The 20,004-nt window shown below is 38.3% G+C and overlaps 2 protein-coding genes across 2 annotated transcripts; both read left to right on the top strand.

The window, feature by feature from the left end:
* The first annotated feature begins 137 nt into the window (after positions 1-137).
* LOC149008743 (uncharacterized) lies at positions 138-13,675 on the top strand. Its single transcript, XM_089162949.1, has 13 exons — positions 138-374; positions 496-561; positions 1,398-1,463; positions 1,612-1,687; positions 5,220-5,297; positions 5,810-5,907; positions 7,290-7,363; positions 10,163-10,250; positions 10,359-10,516; positions 10,908-10,950; positions 11,806-11,871; positions 12,122-12,199; positions 12,348-13,675. The coding sequence occupies exons 1-13, from the start codon at positions 276-278 to the stop codon at positions 12,444-12,446; spliced, it is 1,089 nt and encodes a 362-aa protein (XP_089019075.1). The 5' UTR covers positions 138-275; the 3' UTR covers positions 12,447-13,675.
* A 3,047-nt stretch (positions 13,676-16,722) lies between these two features.
* Positions 16,723-19,691, top strand: LOC149008742 (protein BYPASS1-LIKE-like). Its single transcript, XM_089163824.1, has one exon. The coding sequence runs from the start codon at positions 17,155-17,157 to the stop codon at positions 18,337-18,339; it is 1,185 nt and encodes a 394-aa protein (XP_089019950.1). The 5' UTR covers positions 16,723-17,154; the 3' UTR covers positions 18,340-19,691.
* Positions 19,692-20,004: the final 313 nt, after the last annotated feature.

The raw sequence follows: 20,004 nt of genomic DNA, 5'->3' as shown, positions 1-20,004 counted from the left end.
AAATGGGTTGGTCATTTGGTCTAGGTAAAACCGTAAAAGGGAGGGTTTGAGATGATTTAGGGTTAAAGTTCTGACTTGGGTTCAGTTTTTTATGGGTTACATTTTGGCATCAAGCATTTAAGCCTAAAATTAAAAATCAAATCAGCTTTACAATTCAAATTTCCAAAACCAAAATCAAACGGAGCCTTTTCAATTCGAGCTGTTGGCGCTCTCTTCCTTCCCTGTGTTTCCTTCCTCCAAGCTTGCTCTTCACAGTATTGTTCACGAGGAAGAGAATGTTAGAGGCTCAGAGTTTGAGAAAAGTGGTCATCCCTCCCACTCTCCTCCAGAACCCCTCACCTGCAAATCTCCAGTCTACTCGCCTTGCAATCCATGTATATATCCGGCAATTCTCTCTCTCTCTCTCTCTCTCTCTCTCTCTCTCGTACACCAACACAGTAACAAGGTCCTTCCCTCTTGTCCTGTTTGATATTCATTTTTTTTACTAATGTGCAGGTCAAGGAAGACAGTTCCTCTTGTTGGGTTTACGTTGCTTCAGGTCGCCGTGTTTATAAAGTTGAGGTTATCGTCTTTCCACAGCACTGTCTTTCTCGTTTTTTTGCACTGGATTTTTCTTTTGATTCTTTGTATACTTTCCATTCGTTCTAACACGTTTTAATTGATAGAACAGACTGGATTTTATTGGAACTTGACAAGGATTCTTTGCTCTGCTATTAGTTCACGTTTTAATTGATAGAACGGACTGGATTTTATTGGAACTTGACAAGGATTCTTTGCTCTGCTATTAGTTTTATTGGTTAGGATTCACCAGAAGTCTGTAAACTGTACCTACGGATAGCTCGGGCTGTGAACATATTTTGGGAATGGAACCCAATTATGAAAACATGAACCACTGTCGATAAGTGGCTATATTTTGGGAATTATGAAATTCCAGTGGAGGATAACACCATTCTACGTCTCTAGTCATTCTTGTAGTTGAATTTTCTAAAATGCCTGTTACTCTGACTTCCTTCCCTATTATCGGCAGGATTTCATTACTTTCTATTCTTAGACTGTCGATTGATTCAGTTACTTTTCCTAAGGTTTCAAATTTTAAATCATGGCTACTAAGCGGGAATGCTTGATTCTAAGCAAAATGAATATATGGATGTGGAAAGCAGGGTCAACAATTTAAACATGATGTTCCTCCTTTCTGGGACTTTTTTATTTGTTGAAACCTACCTCCCTTTCCCACTTTTTCCGTTGCCCCTTATAGCTGCTTTTTGACTCTCTGCTTGCATAATTTTCACACACATTCAAGGTTTGTAAATTGCCCCCTTATTTGGGGAGAGAGGTTGGGTAGCAGGGTGGGTGACAAATCTTAATGGGTAGGTGATGGTTCTTATCTTCTCCTCCAGGTATCCATGGAGGATTGTTCAGTTACCAGGGGAAAGGAGAGCCTCCTGATTCCTGTGCATGCACAAGTAAGAAACTCACAACTTCACATACAGCTATCTATCTTATTTCGCCTCGAATTTATGGTGTTGATAGTTAGCCTCTCATTATTTTTTTCCATTTGATCTTAAAGATTCATTTCAAATTTTCAATACCTATACTTTTTACTTTATGAAGATCATGCATTCGTCAGTTGTTAACTGCTGTACACATCAATCTGAAATTCAAAGTATTGTGCTTGCTGAAACAGACTGTAAGTTTTCTTAACATGCTATTTGATTAGGCTTCGATTTTTAACTACCAATGCCTTGATGATTTATTTTAGATTTGATACATCAAAGATTTAACATATGGTGGTTTTGCTGCTACTTCCATTAAGAGTTACAAGTAGCATAAAGAAGTAAAACAAATTATAATGTCAAACTGGTGTTTACTTCATAAGATTTGTTTTACAGAAATTGAAGATGTTTCCGGGTATTCTTTTGAGTTTGCGTCAAGCTTCAAGGGTGAAAACTATGACCAACATCTCGACCTAGACACTACATGAATCAAAGCTCGTACAGAACTAGCCCATCCATGCCCAGGAAAAAAGGCCTAAATTTATCCAGATTCAAATCTGAAATGATTAGCTTATTCATGAGAAGCAAAAACTGTGGGGCTCAGTTTGTTGTGAATAATTGCTCCTCTGGTGTATCATTAGTATGTCTAAAAGCCATGGTTTATTTTGTTGCTTGATATGATAGAGAAATATCATCCTATTCAGGAAAATACTTGAGCACTTCCTTAGAATGAAACATATTGAGAGTGCAGAAGGACACCGTAAATTTGCATATCCATCAATCACACAAGGGAGCAGGTTTTATGATGGGCCTGTCCATAGGATATTTTTTGGATGACACACCTATTTGTACCACGCTCCCTGCTCACATGTCAAAGTTTCAGCTCAATTTAAGTTGCCTAATTTGCAAAATAGATCTTACAGGGGAATCCAGGGTTTTCAGCATGACATGAATTGTAACCATAGAATTTTCTAGACCTATGGTCAGAATGAATTTTCATCAATCCACATCACTCTACTAGGTGGGTCACCCCTAGGTACCCTATAGAAATGACTGTCCATGAAACCTTTTGCCAAAACTAAATCTCTTGGACCTCTGTTACCATATTTTGGTTTTTGAAGCACAGAACCATTTGAATACCCTACTAAAATATGTGTGCTTTTGTCATCTGCAGGTGTAAAGCTTCTATTACTTTCATGTTTATTTTGAATTGCTAACATATTGCATGAAACACTCAGACATATGTAGACACTTAAAATCTTGGAGGTATGCTGCTGGTGTCAAAATAAAGGAGAAACATAGATTTAATTTTTCGTCATGCTTATGGGGTGGTTCACCACCAATTTTGCTGCCTAATTTTCTATTGAATCAATCATTTGATGCATATATGGGTTGGGAGTGGAGGAAAGTGCTTAATGGCCAAAGTTTCCTTTAGGGACTCTAGGAGGAGGTCAGAGATGCCTTTGGAGACTTATGCCTCGTGCAGTTTTGTGGTGTATTCAGAGGTAAGAAGTGAAATAGCCTCCAGTAATTATGTGGATCCTACCATCTCGCTAACCAGAAAAGCATTCCACCTTTTTGGGATCTCAACCATTCTGAATCTATCTCAGTCTATGAATATAGGCAGAACCACACTTTCTTTTATTTGCTCAATTAGTAGTATCTCTGCCTTTTTTGGAAATGCTCTGTGATTCTCTCATCTTTTCTTTCTTGATATGTTTCTCCATATATAACAAAGAATATTGAAAATGAAAACAAAGAACCAAGAGAAATTTGTGGCCTGTTTCCTTTCCTACCCAATCTGAGAGTTCTTTAATGTGTAAATGGTGCCCACAGAGCATTGCACATTCACAAGAATGATAATGTTCAATTTTTGTTGAGATGTTTAGGGAGTGTAAATACTTAAGTTGCTCAAAGAGCAGTACACAAAGACATGGATGCGATAAAATCTCCTCTATGCTTCTAAGATATGCTATTGTATTTGGGTGTAGGGAGAACTTAGCAGTCTTCTTTTTTAGTGTCTCAGGCCATAACTTTTCTCAGATGTGGTAAAAATATGAAATATTAGTTGAAGAAGGAACATGAGGTTAGACATCTTGTTCAGCTTTGGGTATAAGATGTGCCAATTACTGAACATGTAGGGTCCTTTTTAGACATATTTAGCTTCGGTTCTTGTCAACTGAACAACAACATATACTTGAAAAAATGTTTGAAGAAGAGGGAGCGTTTCATGCTGTTAGGATTATGAAGGAAGATGAGATGCTAGGTGTGGATGAATTAATTGTTGTTTTTGATAACAAATGATTGTATATTATCAAGGAAGAAATAAGTGACATGTTTTATACTTGTATTACTCCCATAAGTGGGCTTGATGGAAATAAAATTCAAATAATACTCGAATATTTCTTCTACAACCAAAATTTAAATAACCAGGTGATCTTAAACACTACAGTGGTCTAGTCTTATTGCAAGTCTTTAAGCTAGTAAATGTGACATTGTGTTCAATATTAAAGAAGGTAATTAGGTTGGCTGTTTTCGTTTCATTGAAGGTTGACATACTCTTCAGGGGTTTTTTTGTTACATGTGAGTTCTTGGATTTGATTGTTAGAATGTGGGAAATGGGAATCATTTGTGCAATAGATTTAGAAAACCTGATCATGTGGGGGCACGACATACTTATTTAAGGTTATGCAGTTTATAGGTTGGTAAATGTGGAGGACAGAAAGAGTTTTTTGGTGGACAAGGACCTGTCTGCCTGACCCCCTGTAATGGGATAGTCATAGGATGCTACTTGACTGCTGTTCTGACTTTTTCGCTTCTTTTTTTTTTTTTTTATTTTAATTTTTATTTAAGAAATGAATTTCTATAAACTCTCTTATTTTTATTAATATCATAGTCTCTGGGATCCATGTAGTAAACCCCATTTATTTGGGATAAGGTTGTTTATGGTGGTTGTTGGAGAATGTGGAAGGTTGCCATTAGACCTTGTATTGGAAAGTACCTCTTTTATTATTTTTTGTTTTTATGGCATTTGATTAATTGGTACACTGACATATCTCATTGGTGCACACTTAACATATTTAGGGGAGAAAATGCTTCTACTTCTCTTTTGGAACATCATATCTGATCAGCAGGAAATCTAATTAACCAGGGAATTCCTAGAGGGTAATTGTTAGGGCCCCAGGATCATGCCATGTGCAGGAGAGAAAGAGGTTAGTGTAATTAGGGGATTATAAATACGTGGGAGGGGAGGCGGTAGGGAACGTTTCTATGAGTGTTGGGCAGCCTAATGGCTGGGGCAGCAGTGTGCTGTGGGGTGACTGGCACCATTGTAACTTGTTTGTCTTGTTAATTCCCTTGTTTTGTTATTGAATTTTGTATTCTATTTGCAGGTTCTTATCAGTATTTGAATGAAATATTGTGACTTACATATTTTTTTCTTGTAGCCATTATCTTGTGGTTCTTCATCCATACATCCTCTTGTTCAAATCTTGTCGACTTATTGGGAGAAAGAAAGCATAGCATAGATGCATGTTGGAATTGCATAACAGTTATCTTCTAAAAATGCATTTGCTTTAAGAGTACCTTGGATGTTCGTTGTATTGTTTGGACTAGATGATAGATGCTTCTGTCTTATATGGTCCCTGTGAATAATATATGGCCTGCTCTTTGGATTGTTGAATCTTCCATGGTTGATTTTTTCCCTCTTTGATGCAATTTTTATAGGTTGTGGCTACATTAATTTGGGGTCAGTTGATTCTAATGGTCAGCTTATTGTATCTCAACTAGATACAATTGGCGAAGGTACTTATTCTTATTTACATCCTTGTTGTTTTTGGGTCCATCTTGCTGTCCTTTCTTTATTTTTAATTCCCCCCCTTCCCTTTTGGATTTTTCGGTTGACATCAATATATAGTAAAACTTTAACATTGAGTTGATATTGTGATATTTTACAAGGAAAATAAATAGAAAATAATAATTTTAAAAAATGCTCTTGGTTTAGAGTGCTCAAGAGTAAGCTTGTCTGTAGTCACTTAAAAAAGTGGACATTCAGATATACCCCTCCTATAGATTTGTATTCCACAGAACTTTGTCTATTGTAATTATGTCAGTATATCAAAGAAAATGCAATGACTATGCCCCCCATGCATGTGCAGTCTTGTAGCTCATAAATGCCGTAATTAGGTGTGTCAACGCTTGTACTGTGCCATGAAAGTGCAGTGACTAAAATCCAATAAATGCATGTGGGTCTTTGTAACTATCCATGCTGGTGAATTGTTGACTGTTTTAGTTGGTTATTAACTGATCTTTTTCAGATTTTGACAGGTTTTCATATTCAATATTGCCACGGGATTGTGGTGTAGGTGAGGGTAGTTGGGCTGGTCTCTGCTTCAATCCAAGTCAGCGGTCCATGGTACATAATTGATTTTTTGCACATATTTATATTATTAAAGGTGGGGAACGGGGGAAGAAGTGAGAAAGAAAAGCTTTGGTTTATTTTTTTTTCATTTTTAATTATGTAATTCGTGAATTATTGACAAAAGCTTAGATGATCGGCAAAATAGACTAGAAGGAAAAGAGAAGAAGATGCAAGATGGCTGAATGATAGATTGAACTAATTATCATGAGTAGGCGCATCTTATTTATAAAGTAATACTGACTTCTTGTAGTTAGTCTACTAAGAGTCAAAGACTATAACAGCAAAGTAAAATAGAACACTACCAATGGTCCTAAGCCTAATGCATCTAAATATAATAGGAAAAGACTAGTAATAACTAACTAAGCTATTAGACAAGACATGATTCCATGTCATACAAGTCCATGGTACCAATGGAACACAAGCCTAAAGTGAGACATTCTTTAAAATGTTTGTGAAAATATTGGTTTCATAAGTGATATGCAGAAGTTTTTTTTATATATCTGAAAATTTCTGATTGTCCTACCAAATTATACCCAAACATTTCTAGTACCTGAATTTGAACTACCAGAGGTTGGGATTGATCCTCTATGTTGATCCAAGGCCATGCGTACTATTTTATTACTGTAGAGGTTGAGTCAGTTGATAAGATGGAAAGGTGGTAACACTGGAAGGAAAATGTTGGTCAGCCGGTTGAGAGCACAGAATTTGTTATGAGTAGTATTTTGGACTTCTTTATTGATTGCAGTTGATTGCTTGAAGGAAGAGCATGCTGCAAAATAGTGTAGGATCAAAATGCCTGTAATTTTTTGTGTGGCCTGGAAGGATTTGTAGTGTTGTACTTCTGTCTGGCTGTGAAGGTATGTTGTTCATATTGGTTTTTTGGGTCAGTGCTGTAGGTTTTGTTTGCCAATCATTTTTCCCTGTAATAATCTGTCAAAAAACTGAAAACCAGGGAAAACATAAGAAGGTTTATTTACTTTTGATGCAACTGATATTAAACCCAAAAGTTGAAGCTCAGCTGGCAAGGGAGCATGCGTTGTATCAACATGCATCCTGAGTTTGACTCTAAGGCCAGCCCCACAGCTTCAATGATTCTCATAGGATCTGGTGCTGATCCGATGTTTGTCTCTAGGGGCATATGTGCATTACCTCATTCGGCACTCAAAAAAATTGACGGGATTGGTATTCCGTGATGTGATTGAAATCCTGAACAGTATCCTATTTCATATCAATACCATTTGTCCATTAAAGTTCTCATCTGCCTGGTAGTTCTGCAGTTTTGTTTTTTTTGTTTTTGATAGACTATGTTCAGACTTATGCTTAATTTTCCATGACTCAAAGCTTTACAGATGGCTCTGAAATTTTTGTTTCTCCAGGCAGCTTTGGCTCGCAGCTTTTGTAAGAGTGTTGATATTTATGACCAAGATATTCATCTCCGAAGTTTATGTCCGTAAGTGTAGTATATGGCTATTTACTTATATTATTCGTGTCTTATGAAAATACTCTTCTGTACTAGAATTGGCATATTTAATTGCTTTCTTCTAGTATTGATGCTGATTCTCAAATGTAATTGCTTCACTGAAATTTTCAAGCATTAGATGCATCATGATCTTTATCAACATTCCTACATATTTTTAGAGAAACAAAGAAGAGAGAGATCTGGAGGAGAAGAGGAAGAGCAGAGAACTGAGAAGAAGAGAAGAAGAGAAGTCAAGGGAGAGGATGATTGGAGCCTCGCTTCTGTTGTGGGTGCCTCCAAGAAGAATGCTGTTTATTTATAGATTAAAACTAGAGAATTACAATTGAAGTAGAAGACCCAAACAAGAGTTCTATATTAACTCAAATTACTTCCTATCATTGAGTTAGAGTTAGCGCCAGGCGCTGACTCTTGACTCCCTTTTTTTGTTTTTCCAAATATACCCTTTAACACTACATATCTTACCTGGATCCACATGATCTGTAGAACATATTACTTCAACCACCAGCCGATGTGGTGATGCAATGGGCACTGTAGTCATTTCATGGGGTCAAAGCATCCCATTTTTATGATTGGTACAACAACATTTAGTTAATTTTGGGATTGATCTCTAAGTTTACAAATTACTCCTAGGATAAGGTGATAAGAATAAAGAAATATGGTTATGTTTAATTTAAAACATTATTTGTTAAAGGACCTATCGATATAAATTTTAGAGCAAATTACACTGACACCCCAAAATAGAGACCTAAAAACACTGACACCCCACTTTATGTTTGAAAAACAAAGACACCCCAATGTTGAGTTTTGATTAAACACTTTAGTCCAACCTGTTAGCAAAGGCCGTTAAGTCTCTGTTTATAGTTTTTTAATTCCCAAAATAACCTTGCCAAAATCTGAAATCAGAATGGAGATGAGGTTCTTTGTTTTGGTCCTGGTTTCTACTTTCTAGGGCTTCACCGGCGATTGTGTTCTTCGTTTCTGCTTACTAATTGCTATTTTTGTTTAGTGAATCTACTGCTGCTTCGTTATTTTTGGTTTGAAAATTTGATTGTTGTTCTTAAATCGGGTCAAGGCTTTTTTGATTCGTGCCTTTCTCGGTTGGGATCTATATCTTCGTCTCCGTTTACTATGCAATCCTGCTTTGCGAGTCTGGTTCGAGATCTGGTGGAGTTCTGCTTTGCGAGTCTGGTTTGACATCTGGTGTTGCGTTTTCTAGTATCAACACTGGCTTCTTTGGAAGCCCTGCAACCCTAGATCTCTGTTCTAAGTGTTACAGGAATCTCTGCCTGAAGGAGGAGCTGGCCTCGTCTGCCAAGTTCGCGGGTGAGAAATTGTTGGCGGTAGCTGCGTCATCCTTTTCTTCCTCTTAGTTCACCTATACAATTTGTTGCACCAGGAATGACTTTACTAATGGCCTACTTGCACACGATCAATTCTTCCATTAAGCTATAGTTTGTGTGTAGACCTGATGATGCTTTGACCTTCTCTCCTTCGCCAATGACTATCTCAGACCCAGTTCTTTCAGCCCAAACTTCGAGCTGATCACTAGTGAAGAAGGTGAATTTGATCAAAGCAGAGTCCTAGTGAGGAAAATGGTGATAAATAAATCTATAACCTCGACCACAACGGCTAGATCCCTCATACCCACTTGGAATTTGCAAGAGGAACCTGAAGTGCAACAGATTGGACAAAAATTATTTCTGATTCGGCACCATTCCTGCAACAAGGAGCTTGGTTAATAAGAACCATTTATTGGCCCTTCAAAGATGGAATCCGAACACTGTACCTCATCAACTGCAGTTTAATTCTTTTGAGATATGGGCAAGTCTAATCTACCACCAAATTTATATTCTATTGAGATGGCTAAGCTACTTGCAAACAAAATCGGATTATGCAAGAGAGCAAAAATCTTATCAAAACTCAATGATTTCAGCAGATCACTGGCAGTGGAAGTTCTTATGACATTGGATGCTCCTATTCGTCCAAGAATCAAAATCAAGCCTAAGAGAAGCTGTCTTCCTGCCTCCATTGAAACAAAATGCCATGATTAAAGCCGGTTTCCCTAATTTTAGTTCCAGATTTAAGCTTCCCGGCATAAATGTCGTCTTGCAAGCGTTCTACGACCTTAATCGTGATTTTCGGACCAAAATCAGATACTGACAGAGCTTCTTTTATCTACAGATTCGATAAGTACGGCAAGATTCCAGTAGAGAAGTAGCTACGACATCGATCTTTCTCTTCAAGTTCTTCGGTATATGCTAGGTTTTTTCTCATTTTAGAAAAACCAGAGAAGATTTTATCAAACATCTTTCTTCGCTTTCTCCTTGATCAATCAACCTAGCTAACATACATGAGGGTATAATAGTCTTTAAGATTATACAACTAACCATGTTAATGGAAAAGGACTTATGTGTTTTTCAAACATAAAATGGGGTGTCAGTGCTTTTACCCCTCCATTTTGGGGTGCCAATGCAATTTACTCTAAATTTTAAGGGATACCCATCCCATGTGATACGCCTGATATGTTGGCAAATTTGACAGTTTTGACCCAGATGAAAATGATCTCAACGGGATCCCATGTACTCTCTCAGCCATGTTGCCGGGATTATAGTAGCATGTGGTCATTTCAAATACTCCATACTAGTGTGCCCATTATCATTCTTTATGTGTGGTAGATTAAAAATGTTGCCGGGATTACAGCATTGCATCTATCCTGTCGCTAAGTGCATGCTGGATGTTTACTTTGATGCTGGCATTGCTTTGTTGTAGGCTGTGGTATCCATCTTCATTGAGCTTCTTACATAGCTCATTTTCTGGGGATTTGAATTCTGTATTAGCTGTTGCTGAGGGCTGCCAGGTACGAGTATTGGAATATCTACCTAAAGATTAGTTGATCTAAATATCTTCATTATTTAAGCTTCTCACCTCCCTGCCATACTAAATTTTAGTTTTTTAATTATTGCAGCTGACAATATGGGACTTGAGAGTTAACGAAAATGGTGGTTGTGTACAACGAATCTACAGTTCTCTTGGAGATGTCTTCTATGCCATTTGCAGTTCTTCAGACGGGTTAATTGCTGTAGGTGGAGCTGATCGTACTGTAACCATCTATGACCCTCGCAGGTTGGTTGCCACATTACAATCACAAACAGGCTGTTGGTCATATTAAATTAACCTCAATACAAAATTAATTTCAATCTCATCTAAGGAGGATTCAGGTTTACCCCCATTCAATTTTTTATTAACATATGATCTGCTTATGATAGATTTTTTTTTCCTGATATGGTTTGGATACAGAGAGGAGATTATTTCATTCTGTCTATATCTCTGATTGATTGCAACTAGTAATTGTGAATTTGACATGATAATGGTTTTCATCTTTGTCCTTTTTTATGCTTACAAAATTTTCCATGAATATATTATTATGGTTACATAGAAAAAGGTTCCTATAGCAGTTTCTGTTGTTCACTGACAAGTGATAAGCTGATTATTGTGTTGCAAATCTCAAATGTAGATGGTCTTCATTGTCAAGGTGGAACAAATGCTCAAAATATGAGGTGAGCTCCAGGTTATTCTTTTCTTTATGGCTTTTAATTGGTAGTTATACTCCTGCAGTATATGGAGGAAAATCATAGTTGCACACTTCTCAGGCAAACAACAAATAATATTCAGTAGTGGCTTCCGTTGTTATGTTTGGAGTCATTATTTGAACCAAAGTAGCTCAAGTCAAAGTGCTAAAATTTACCTTTTAAATCTTAATCAAGATTATCTGCAGGAGTATTCCATCAAATTGATTACTCTCAAGTCTCAATAATTAAGTGAAGTTCGAGTGGGTTGCTTAAGCCAATTTATTCTGCAATAGCATGATCTTCTCCAATTTCCTTTCTACAAGTTAATTCTTCAGACTCACTTTTCTTTACAAACAGATTCCAAAAAGAAATTTATACACTAGTAGGATATTGCCGCTTTGTTTGGCTCTGAGTATACTGCTCAATCAAGTGGGGAACACTACTTATATTGGGATTTTATTTTATTCTTTTCATTTTCCATATCAAGCATGTACTTCAGATTTCTTCCATTGGAGCCAACCTATTAGCATGACTTTCCTTGATATTTCTTCTCTTGGTTTTAAAAATTAACATGACTGGATGATCTCAATTTTTTTATGCATTCAGTTTCTGTTGTTTTTCTAGAACACAGCCTCCTGATGGTTTAGTCATTTTTTCACCGTTGGCCAGATTAATGTCCCTGAGACCAAGAAATGATTTATACAGACTCCTCGTATATGTCTTACATGCCTGGTATTGTGCTTATCAATGTTGAATTTTCCATTTGCTTCCAGGCAGATACAGCTGGTGGTTCTAGCAGTTCCATTTGTGTTTGGAGTTAAACCTGTCTTATTGACCATGCAGATAACTGGACTTTCCTTCTCATCACTTGACTCAGGTCACATCTACATACAAGGTCTTGATCATGAGGTGATTTTAAAAAATTGAATTATCTTCTTTCGTCTATTTGATTCAGTTTCTGATGTCTGTTAAATTTTATGTTAGTTTGAGTTCACATCACCTGTCTGTTTAATCCTGTCTATCAGAAATTCTCTCTCCCTCCCCTCTCCCCCCCCCCCCACAACCCCTCAAAACCCACACCCCCGACAAAATCATAAGGATGTGTGCGTTTGTACTCCACAAAAGAATTATGACTGGAATGAAAACAATATAATTGCAGATCTTTTGTGGAGACTGGAAAGAAAAGAAGAAGGTGTTTTCATTTAGAGGAGACTCCAACTGGCTGGGATTTAGCAAGGTTCGATCTCCATCTCGATAAAAATAAAGTTGATAGACAGATAGCCTCGTAAAATTACAATTCCAATCTAGGCCTTTCTATGGTGTCATTGTGTGATCACATTAATGAATGAGTGGCAATATCTAAAACATTCTGAACATTTCTGCAGTGCAACAACAGGGACGTTATCGGAGGATGGTGTGATACTGGTAGCATCTTTGTGGCCAATGTATTTGCAAAGGAGCATGAAGTTGACATGCTTGAGTGAGGTGCCCCTACCTTATACTTGGCTGTCTATCGCTCGGATGGTCACAAGTGTTACATAAGCATTTCAGGTGGCTTAAATCAAGAAACAACCAAGCCAACACTGAAGAGTCTGGACCAGTATCTCTGCAGGTGAGTATTGAGTTACCCAGAAAAACAATTTCAGCAGCCACCCTTTGACCTTATTGATGGTTTTCCTGTCTAAATCATACTAGTCAACCTTGACAATCTGCATTCAATGGAAACATAGAATAAGGTTAAAACATGAGATTCAAGTCTGCAGATAAAGTAGTCCAAAAACCTTTTCTTTGAATCTGGTAGGTTTGACGGTCTCAGATATCAGAATATTTTATGTTTGACGTTACCAAATGGTTTATATTTAGTGTAGAGTTAGTGGCTCATTCTTCTATAAGCTTCTAGCATTCAGCAGATGAGATAATAGTGGAAGTTCATTGTTTGAATAATGGTGGAACATGAGATGATATATTTTTTTTAAAGGTCAGTTGGTTAGTTGTGCAAGGGGGCTTTTAACTTCTTTATTTAGGGTCCCACTGTTGAGTTCATCTCTCTTGCCCAATCTCTTTTTCGTCCATTAATAATTGAAGATAATCTCAAACTGGATACATTGGATGACCATGGGAATTTGGAAGATGGACCTTCTAGTTTCAAGGTTTGGTCTTGTTTGGATTTTCTTGTGCATTCATTAGGTGCTGGACTGTTTCAATATTAAAAATTGGACAGTTTATTTTCCAAATGAAAACCTAGGTAATGGTTTTATCCACAGCATTGAAGAGTCTAGATCACTTCTTGGTCAGGAAAGAGGTTTGTGTTTCCTGATGTTTTTTCATACAATAGAATTAAAGTTCATGTAGAGCTCGTTGAAGATTGTTAGGATTACAGTGATCAATCGCACACAATCAAATAGAAAACAAGGAAGAAGGAGACAGATTTTACCCTGGTTCACCAAACGTAACCTAGGTAACTCCAATTGAATCTAGTCTCCTGGTTTTATCCCTAACATTGAAGAGTATAGATCACCTCTTGTTGGGAAGAGACTTATGCTTTCTTGACGTTTTTCTACCACACAATAGAAGTAGAGTTTTTCTAGAACTTGCTAAAGGTTTCATCTTTGATTCGTTGTTATTTCAGTATTCAAAAATGGGTTTTACTCAATTCTGTCTTGGCTTATTTATTTATTTATTAATTTATAATAAATTAACAAATTAATGGTGGAGCTCTCTAGTAACTTGGAAGTAAAGAAACCAGGGTGGAGAGATGGAGGACTAGCGAGTCCCACTGCCCCCCTCATCTGTATGACTGTATATCTCTCTCTTGTATTTCTTGACGCCTAAGAAACTGGTATCCAAATAGGAAGTTTGACTAGTGTAGGTCCCACCAAAGTTGGACGGTCAAGACTTGAACTTGAAGTCAAGTCAAAAAAGTCCCAACCCAACTAACTATTTTACATCTTTTTGCATGCCCTGTATCATATAATTCATGTATTTGAAGTTGAGTGGTCACTGAGAATTTCTTTGACTAGAGATGGGGACAGTATCGGACCACAAAACAATACCACAGCATCTCTCGTGGGTCGCATGGTTTTTAGGACCCGAGTTATGACCCGACTAAAAAATCAGCTAGAAACCCTAGTTGGAGAGGGAGACCCGAAACCCAGAATCCGGGGAGATGAAATTGATTGATTTAACATAATGACGTGGAAGTTGATTTCTAAGGCTTGAAGCCCATCATTTTGTAGATGAGGTTGACCCTTCCTTATTAGTGGACCTGACCTAGTGACCTCACTTCTCAAACGTGAATGCACGTCGTCTCTCTTTTATAATTTTAAATTAGGAAAAAAATGTATTAAAAAATAGAGGGGAAAAAAAGGAACGAAGGCGATTGATTAGGGCCCAAGAAACCCATCCCTTCCAAGGAGAAGGGGACAGAAAACGGAAAGGTGCTGTCCACGTGGCATGATCCATTTCTCGACACGACACGATATTCAGTTGAAACAGCGCATGATCCGGTTGATTTGAGGAAGTGGGCCGTGTCCCGGGCCCACTTTACGGCTACATCATGAAAATTGGAAATCGGAAATTGGAAGTTGGAACCCCCACAAAATTCTTTAAGCAGTTCAGCTTCCCAAGATGTTGACACTTTGACAGTTAACGGTTATTTATTTTATGTTTATTTTTAATTTGCTGTGCCCAAAAAGATGTATTATATCCAATAACGTCCATAACGTCCGTAAGTTGTGTTCCATTTTTTATATTTTCTGAAGGTAAGTGGTGTTGTTAAGTTGTCAAAAGTTTCCCAAGCATTTTAGAGTGTACACATGTCAATGTGGAATGTCTTGCATCGTAATTTTCGGGTTCAGACTTCAGACATATATATATATATATATATATATATATATATATATATATATATATATATATATATATTTTTTTCTTTTCTGAGGTGAAAACTTGCGTGCCTAAATTTGAAATTAAGTCAAGACCAATCATCAGTTGAACTATATGACAAGGCAGCGAAAATATTTTTTAAATCCTTATTTCCATGATTTTTTAAATATTTTTTTGGTTTAATTTGCTTTTAATTTAAATAAGAAAAAGGCAGAAAAAGTACAGTTTGCTATGGCCTATTCATTGATAAATGTTTGTTGATGGCCAAAATAATTATACTCTAGTCAACTGAAACATTTCAATTCAGAAAATATTGTTTAAAGTTGAATAATAAAATTCAAATGAGTCCTTGCATGTCTAACATGTAGTGAATCTTCAAAATTTTGCATCGAAATTTAAAGTTTGAGGGCATTTCCATCGATTCTAATTCTACTATGTATTGCATGTAACAGGCACTTAACACACTTAAAATAATGCAATTTTTAATTTAAAAATCAAGTCTTAGATTATTTGATGGTAGAAAGTGATTGCAATTCTGTAGTGCACTACATAGTAGATCTTGCGAAGCCGATTCCGTACGGTTTTGAGGTACTGATTTCAACACTGTTGCTAATGCTCTTGTCCAGAGAGCCACATCTATTCCGTGTATGCCAATTTCACCTTGTCCACTTTTTGGCTTTAGGACTAGTGTTTCCTTGAATCCTTGGATCCATCAAGGGCTTTCTTTGAATGAATTACTTTTTGTAAAATAGAAAAAGAGTAATAACCATACGATCATCTGTGGTACACAATAATTTTAGCCTTTGATTTTTCTTTCCAGATCCACTGGATTGGAATCTTTAAATCGTAGAATTTTCTGTCCTAATAGAATTTTCCAACAATGCCAGAGACCGCGTGGTGTTAACGCAGCGTCGAGCCGTTAGTTGTTTCCTTCCCACCAAACAGCGAAGAGCGACACTCCGGCGCGTTGTTCCTTATTTCTTAATGTCTTTTTTACACGCCAAACAAAAACAAAAACAAAAAAAGAAAAGCCAATAGGACACTTACGCGTGCCGGCTCGTCTGCGTATATAAGGGACATTTCAGTAAAATGACTTGGAAGAGATTAATATTTAATAAACCCAAACCCTTTGCGACAACAGATGACGGCGTTTTCAGAGAAAACGAACGGACCAAGTCTACGTCTTCCCCCGATGGCCCACTACAACCGCTCCGCATTACGCGCCAACAGGGGAAAAAAGAAAAAAACTTCTACACTCGTTTTCTCTGACTCTCTGCATGGGCAAAAGTGGAAACGAAATAATATAATCCTGAACTTGAAGGACTTCGTCTCCGACTCTCCGCTCCGCTTCTCTGTGTATGGTGGTGGGCCCCACTGCCCAATGTTTGTCCTGGTGGCGCTCTCGTGGTTAAGTCACAAGACCAAAAGACTCAAAGTTGCACGTGGAGAAGCCCAGGGCAGCCTGGCCAGGTGGAAAACCTGTCCACGTGGATTGATCCAGTTTCTGACCTTCTCTATTTATTTAAATGGTGGGGGAGGGTCCCACAGCCCATTGTTCGTCGCGGTGGCGTTCTCGTGGTTAAGTCATTACTCAAAAGGCCGAAGACTCAAATGGAAACGTCCAGGTCAGCATCGCCGCGTGGCAGAACATCTGTCCACGTGGACTGGCAAACGTGTCCCGTGTCTGATTCGCGTTTGGTCCGTGTTCGTAAAAGCAAAAATACTACTGTGACTCTGTAAGGGGAAATAAATATATATCCATCTTAGTCCTTTTTTGGATTTTGCTGATTTTCGGTTAATTTCACACGTAATCGCTCTTATTTTAGTAATTAGAAATTTTCACACCCTCCTTTTTAACCAGAGCGCGGTGATTGCGTTCCCTTCATAAAAGGGGTTCTCTCCTCTTCTTTCTCTCTCACTCACTTTCTCGCCTTCACCTTCTTTTTCGCTAGGGTTTCGTAATCAGTCATCCATTTCTGCTCTTCTCGGGCCAAATTCCTATTTTTCCTCTTCCATTCTGATTCTACTTATCTCTTTCGCTTCAATTTGAACGATTTCGGGTTGTTTTTGCTACTAAGTGCTCCACACAAGAGGGCTTGAAGGATTCCATCAAAATCTCTCTTTTCTTGAGGTGTTTGGGGATCTAACTGGAGTTTGCGTTGCTTGGTAAAGTTTCAATTGGGCATTTCTTTTTCAGCTTCCGAAATTTAGGGTTTCTGAATTTCTTTTGTAAGAGAATTGCTAAAAAGGGAACAGTTGTAGTGGGGGAGAAGAAAACAACAGTGTGGATTTGTTTTTCTCATGTAAATGAAGATGCCTGCGACGGATTTCCAGGGTTCTTCCGTTCCTTTCGCTTCCATAGGCCGTTCCATATTGAGCATTAGGCGTGACCAAGTTCATTCCGTTGAAGGTCACCAGGAGCCTACAAACCTGGAATTGGAGCTCGAGGCGTTCCAGAAACAGGTTACGGAGCGATTCAATGATCTTCACACCGTTCCCGGCGAAGATCTGCTCACTCTCTCATGGATCCGTCGTCTTCTTGATGCATTCCTCTGCTGCCAGGAGGAATTTAGGGTTGTCTTGTTTAACAACAAGGCTCTAGTCTCGAAATCTCCTCTGGATCGTATGATCAATGAATTCTTCGATAGAAGCGTAAAGGCGCTTGATGTCTGTAACGCTATACGCGACGGGATTGAGCAAATCCGGCAATGGCAGAAACACCTGGAGATCGTCCTCTGCGCGTTGGACTCACGCCAAAGGATTCTCGGAGAGGGTCAGTTCCGTCGGGCCAAGAAGGCCTTGACGGATTTCACAATTGCCATTCTCGATGACAAGGATTCAAGTTCTGTCGTCGCACACAGGAACCGATCGTTTGGCCGAAACAACACGAGCAGCAACAAGGACCACCGTGCAGCTGGGCATTTCCGCTCCCTTTCATGGAGTGTCTCTCGTACATGGTCAGCAGCAAAACAGCTTCAGGCGATTGGGAACAACTTGGCTCCTCCTCGTGCCAATGAAATTTCCGCCACCAGCGGCCTTGCAGCTATGGTCTACACCATGAACTCGATTCTCCTGTTCGTAATGTGGGCTCTCGTCGCAGCGATTCCTTGTAAGGACCGTGGCCTGCAAACCCATTTCTCAGTTCCTCGTCAATTCCCATGGGCAACTTCAATCATGTCACTCCATGAGCGAATTTTGGAGGAGTCCAAGAAGCGGGAGCGGAAGAATGCGAGTGGATTGATGAGAGAAATTTATCACATCGAGAGATCCGTCCGTCAATTGAGTGACATAGCTGATGCAGTTCAGTTTCCGTTAACGGAGGTTCGGGAGAAAGAGGTGAGGCAGGGTGTCTCTGACTTGGCACTCGTCTTAGATACGGTGAAGGAAGGATTGGATCCTCTGGAACGACAGGTAAGGGAGGTGTTCCATAAAATTGTGCGTAGCCGAACTGAGGGTCTTGATAGCTTGGGTAGGCCAAATAATCCTGAATGATCTCGAATATGAAATTTGTTGGTCCATTTCTAGTGGCATCATAATTGTACAATTTTGCAATATATCACTTCAACTTGTCTGGGTTTTCTGGTGATCGAAGTGGAGGAGGAAGAAGAGATCGGATGAGCAGAAGAATGATTTCAGATGTCCTTTTTTTTGGGCTTTTTAATATATAATGTGGGTAAGGTTAGTGATGTTGTATCTATCAACAAAATACATTCTGTAAAGAAAATAGGAATAGATTGGATGTTCTTGATCCGATCAATGGTGCTGTTTATTCAGCTGGTTTCTTTATTGTATAATTTTCTTAAATATTCGGCTGCAGTAAGTTTGATCTTCTTCTTTTTGTTTTTCTGGTAACCCAGTAAGTTTAATTTTCATATCTTAGCTGCTTATGCATCTCTTCAAATTTCTTACCCTTTTCTTTTAGTTCCACTGGTTGTGTCTGTGTATAAATGATCTGTCGGAAGATACTGTATTTCCAATTTTTGTATCTGAAAGCTGGAAGGACGAAAAGTTGGAAGGCCTGGTGTTCTGGATTCATGGTATTCGTGCGAAGTGTTGCAGAACCTGGTTCCTGTAACTCTCATTTGATTAGTCCATTATTCATATTATCTTAATTTTTTCAGAACTTCATTCATGATCTTGACTTGGTCTTTCCAGTTGCAATTTCTATTTTTTCACAACTTCATTCATGATCTTGACTTTGTCTTTCCAGTTGCAATTTCTATTTTCCGATCTGTCCCATATATCCTTTTTTTCATGTACACATAAAATTCTGACTTGTTCCATATCGATTTTATTTACTTGAACCGCAAGTGCTCCTGCTGCTGCCTCATGATTATGGATCTTCGTCTTGAAGCTGCGAGTCTATGACCGTTTCTCTTGATTTTACAGTCTGTGTATTTGAATTCAAAGTCTCCTGTGTCTCTTTCCGTTGAAAATAGTGGTGAACGCTATGATCTGTATCTACCTACCAAAAAAAAAGCTATGATCTGTAACTTCCTTAAGTTGCCATCTGGAGAGTTTTTGTTCTTCGGTGTCTTTGCTACCATTCAAGAGACAGGGCTGATCGTAGCGCTGGTCAATCTGGAAATTCAAAATTCCTGGCATTTTAAAATAGGGAATGACAGATCAACACTCCTGGCAATGTAAAATAGGGAATAAAGATCAATCTGACACCGAATATGCTTGTGTGGAAGCTTGCTCTTGGTGTTTTGATTTTCTTTCCTCCTGGGTTATCACTTTTCGATGCAAAAAGGAACAGGTATTTGTCACAAACCATAAGCAAGGAGGTTAACCAAAATCACAAGATTACCCATCAAAATTCCAACCTTGGAAATAGGACCAGGAATACATTCATGCATGTTCAGAGGTCAGAAACCATGTTTATTTTCCCCTTCCCCTTCCCCTTCCTGGTGTAGAGGTTCAAGATATATTGTTGCTATGCTAGGTGCCCTTTCTAGCATAGGTTGCTTGTGCTGGATATAATTTCTGGGTTCAAGTTTCCTGTTTCTCTTCCCTCCCTCGTCCAAGGAATGGATACTGGTAACTGGTAAGAAAGGAGAAGAGAGAGAAAACAAGAGCATTAAATGATAAAAGTTATTGGGTACAGCTTACAGATGCAATGCGGGGACCATTGGAGAGTACCAATTTTCGGGTCCA

Source organism: Hakea prostrata, chromosome 7, assembly GCF_041222555.1.
Source record: "Hakea prostrata isolate BN-2017 chromosome 7, UWA_Hpros_2, whole genome shotgun sequence".
Taxonomy (NCBI): Eukaryota; Viridiplantae; Streptophyta; class Magnoliopsida; order Proteales; family Proteaceae; genus Hakea; species Hakea prostrata.
Note: the sequence above shows the minus strand (reverse complement) of the source record. Positions and strands in the feature narration are given on the sequence as shown.

Bases quoted from the DNA above. Each gene is read 5' to 3' on its own strand.
- LOC149008742 (XM_089163824.1), top strand. From the start codon at position 17,155: ATGAAGATGCCTGCGACGGATTTCCAGGGTTCTTCCGTTCCTTTCGCT.
- LOC149008743 (XM_089162949.1), top strand. From the start codon at position 276: ATGTTAGAGGCTCAGAGTTTGAGAAAAGTGGTCATCCCTCCCACTCTC. The intron at 562-1,397 runs GTTATCGTCTTT...CTTCTCCTCCAG, and splicing joins GCCGTGTTTATAAAGTTGAG to GTATCCATGGAGGATTGTTC. The intron at 1,464-1,611 runs GTAAGAAACTCA...TACTTTATGAAG, and splicing joins TGATTCCTGTGCATGCACAA to ATCATGCATTCGTCAGTTGT.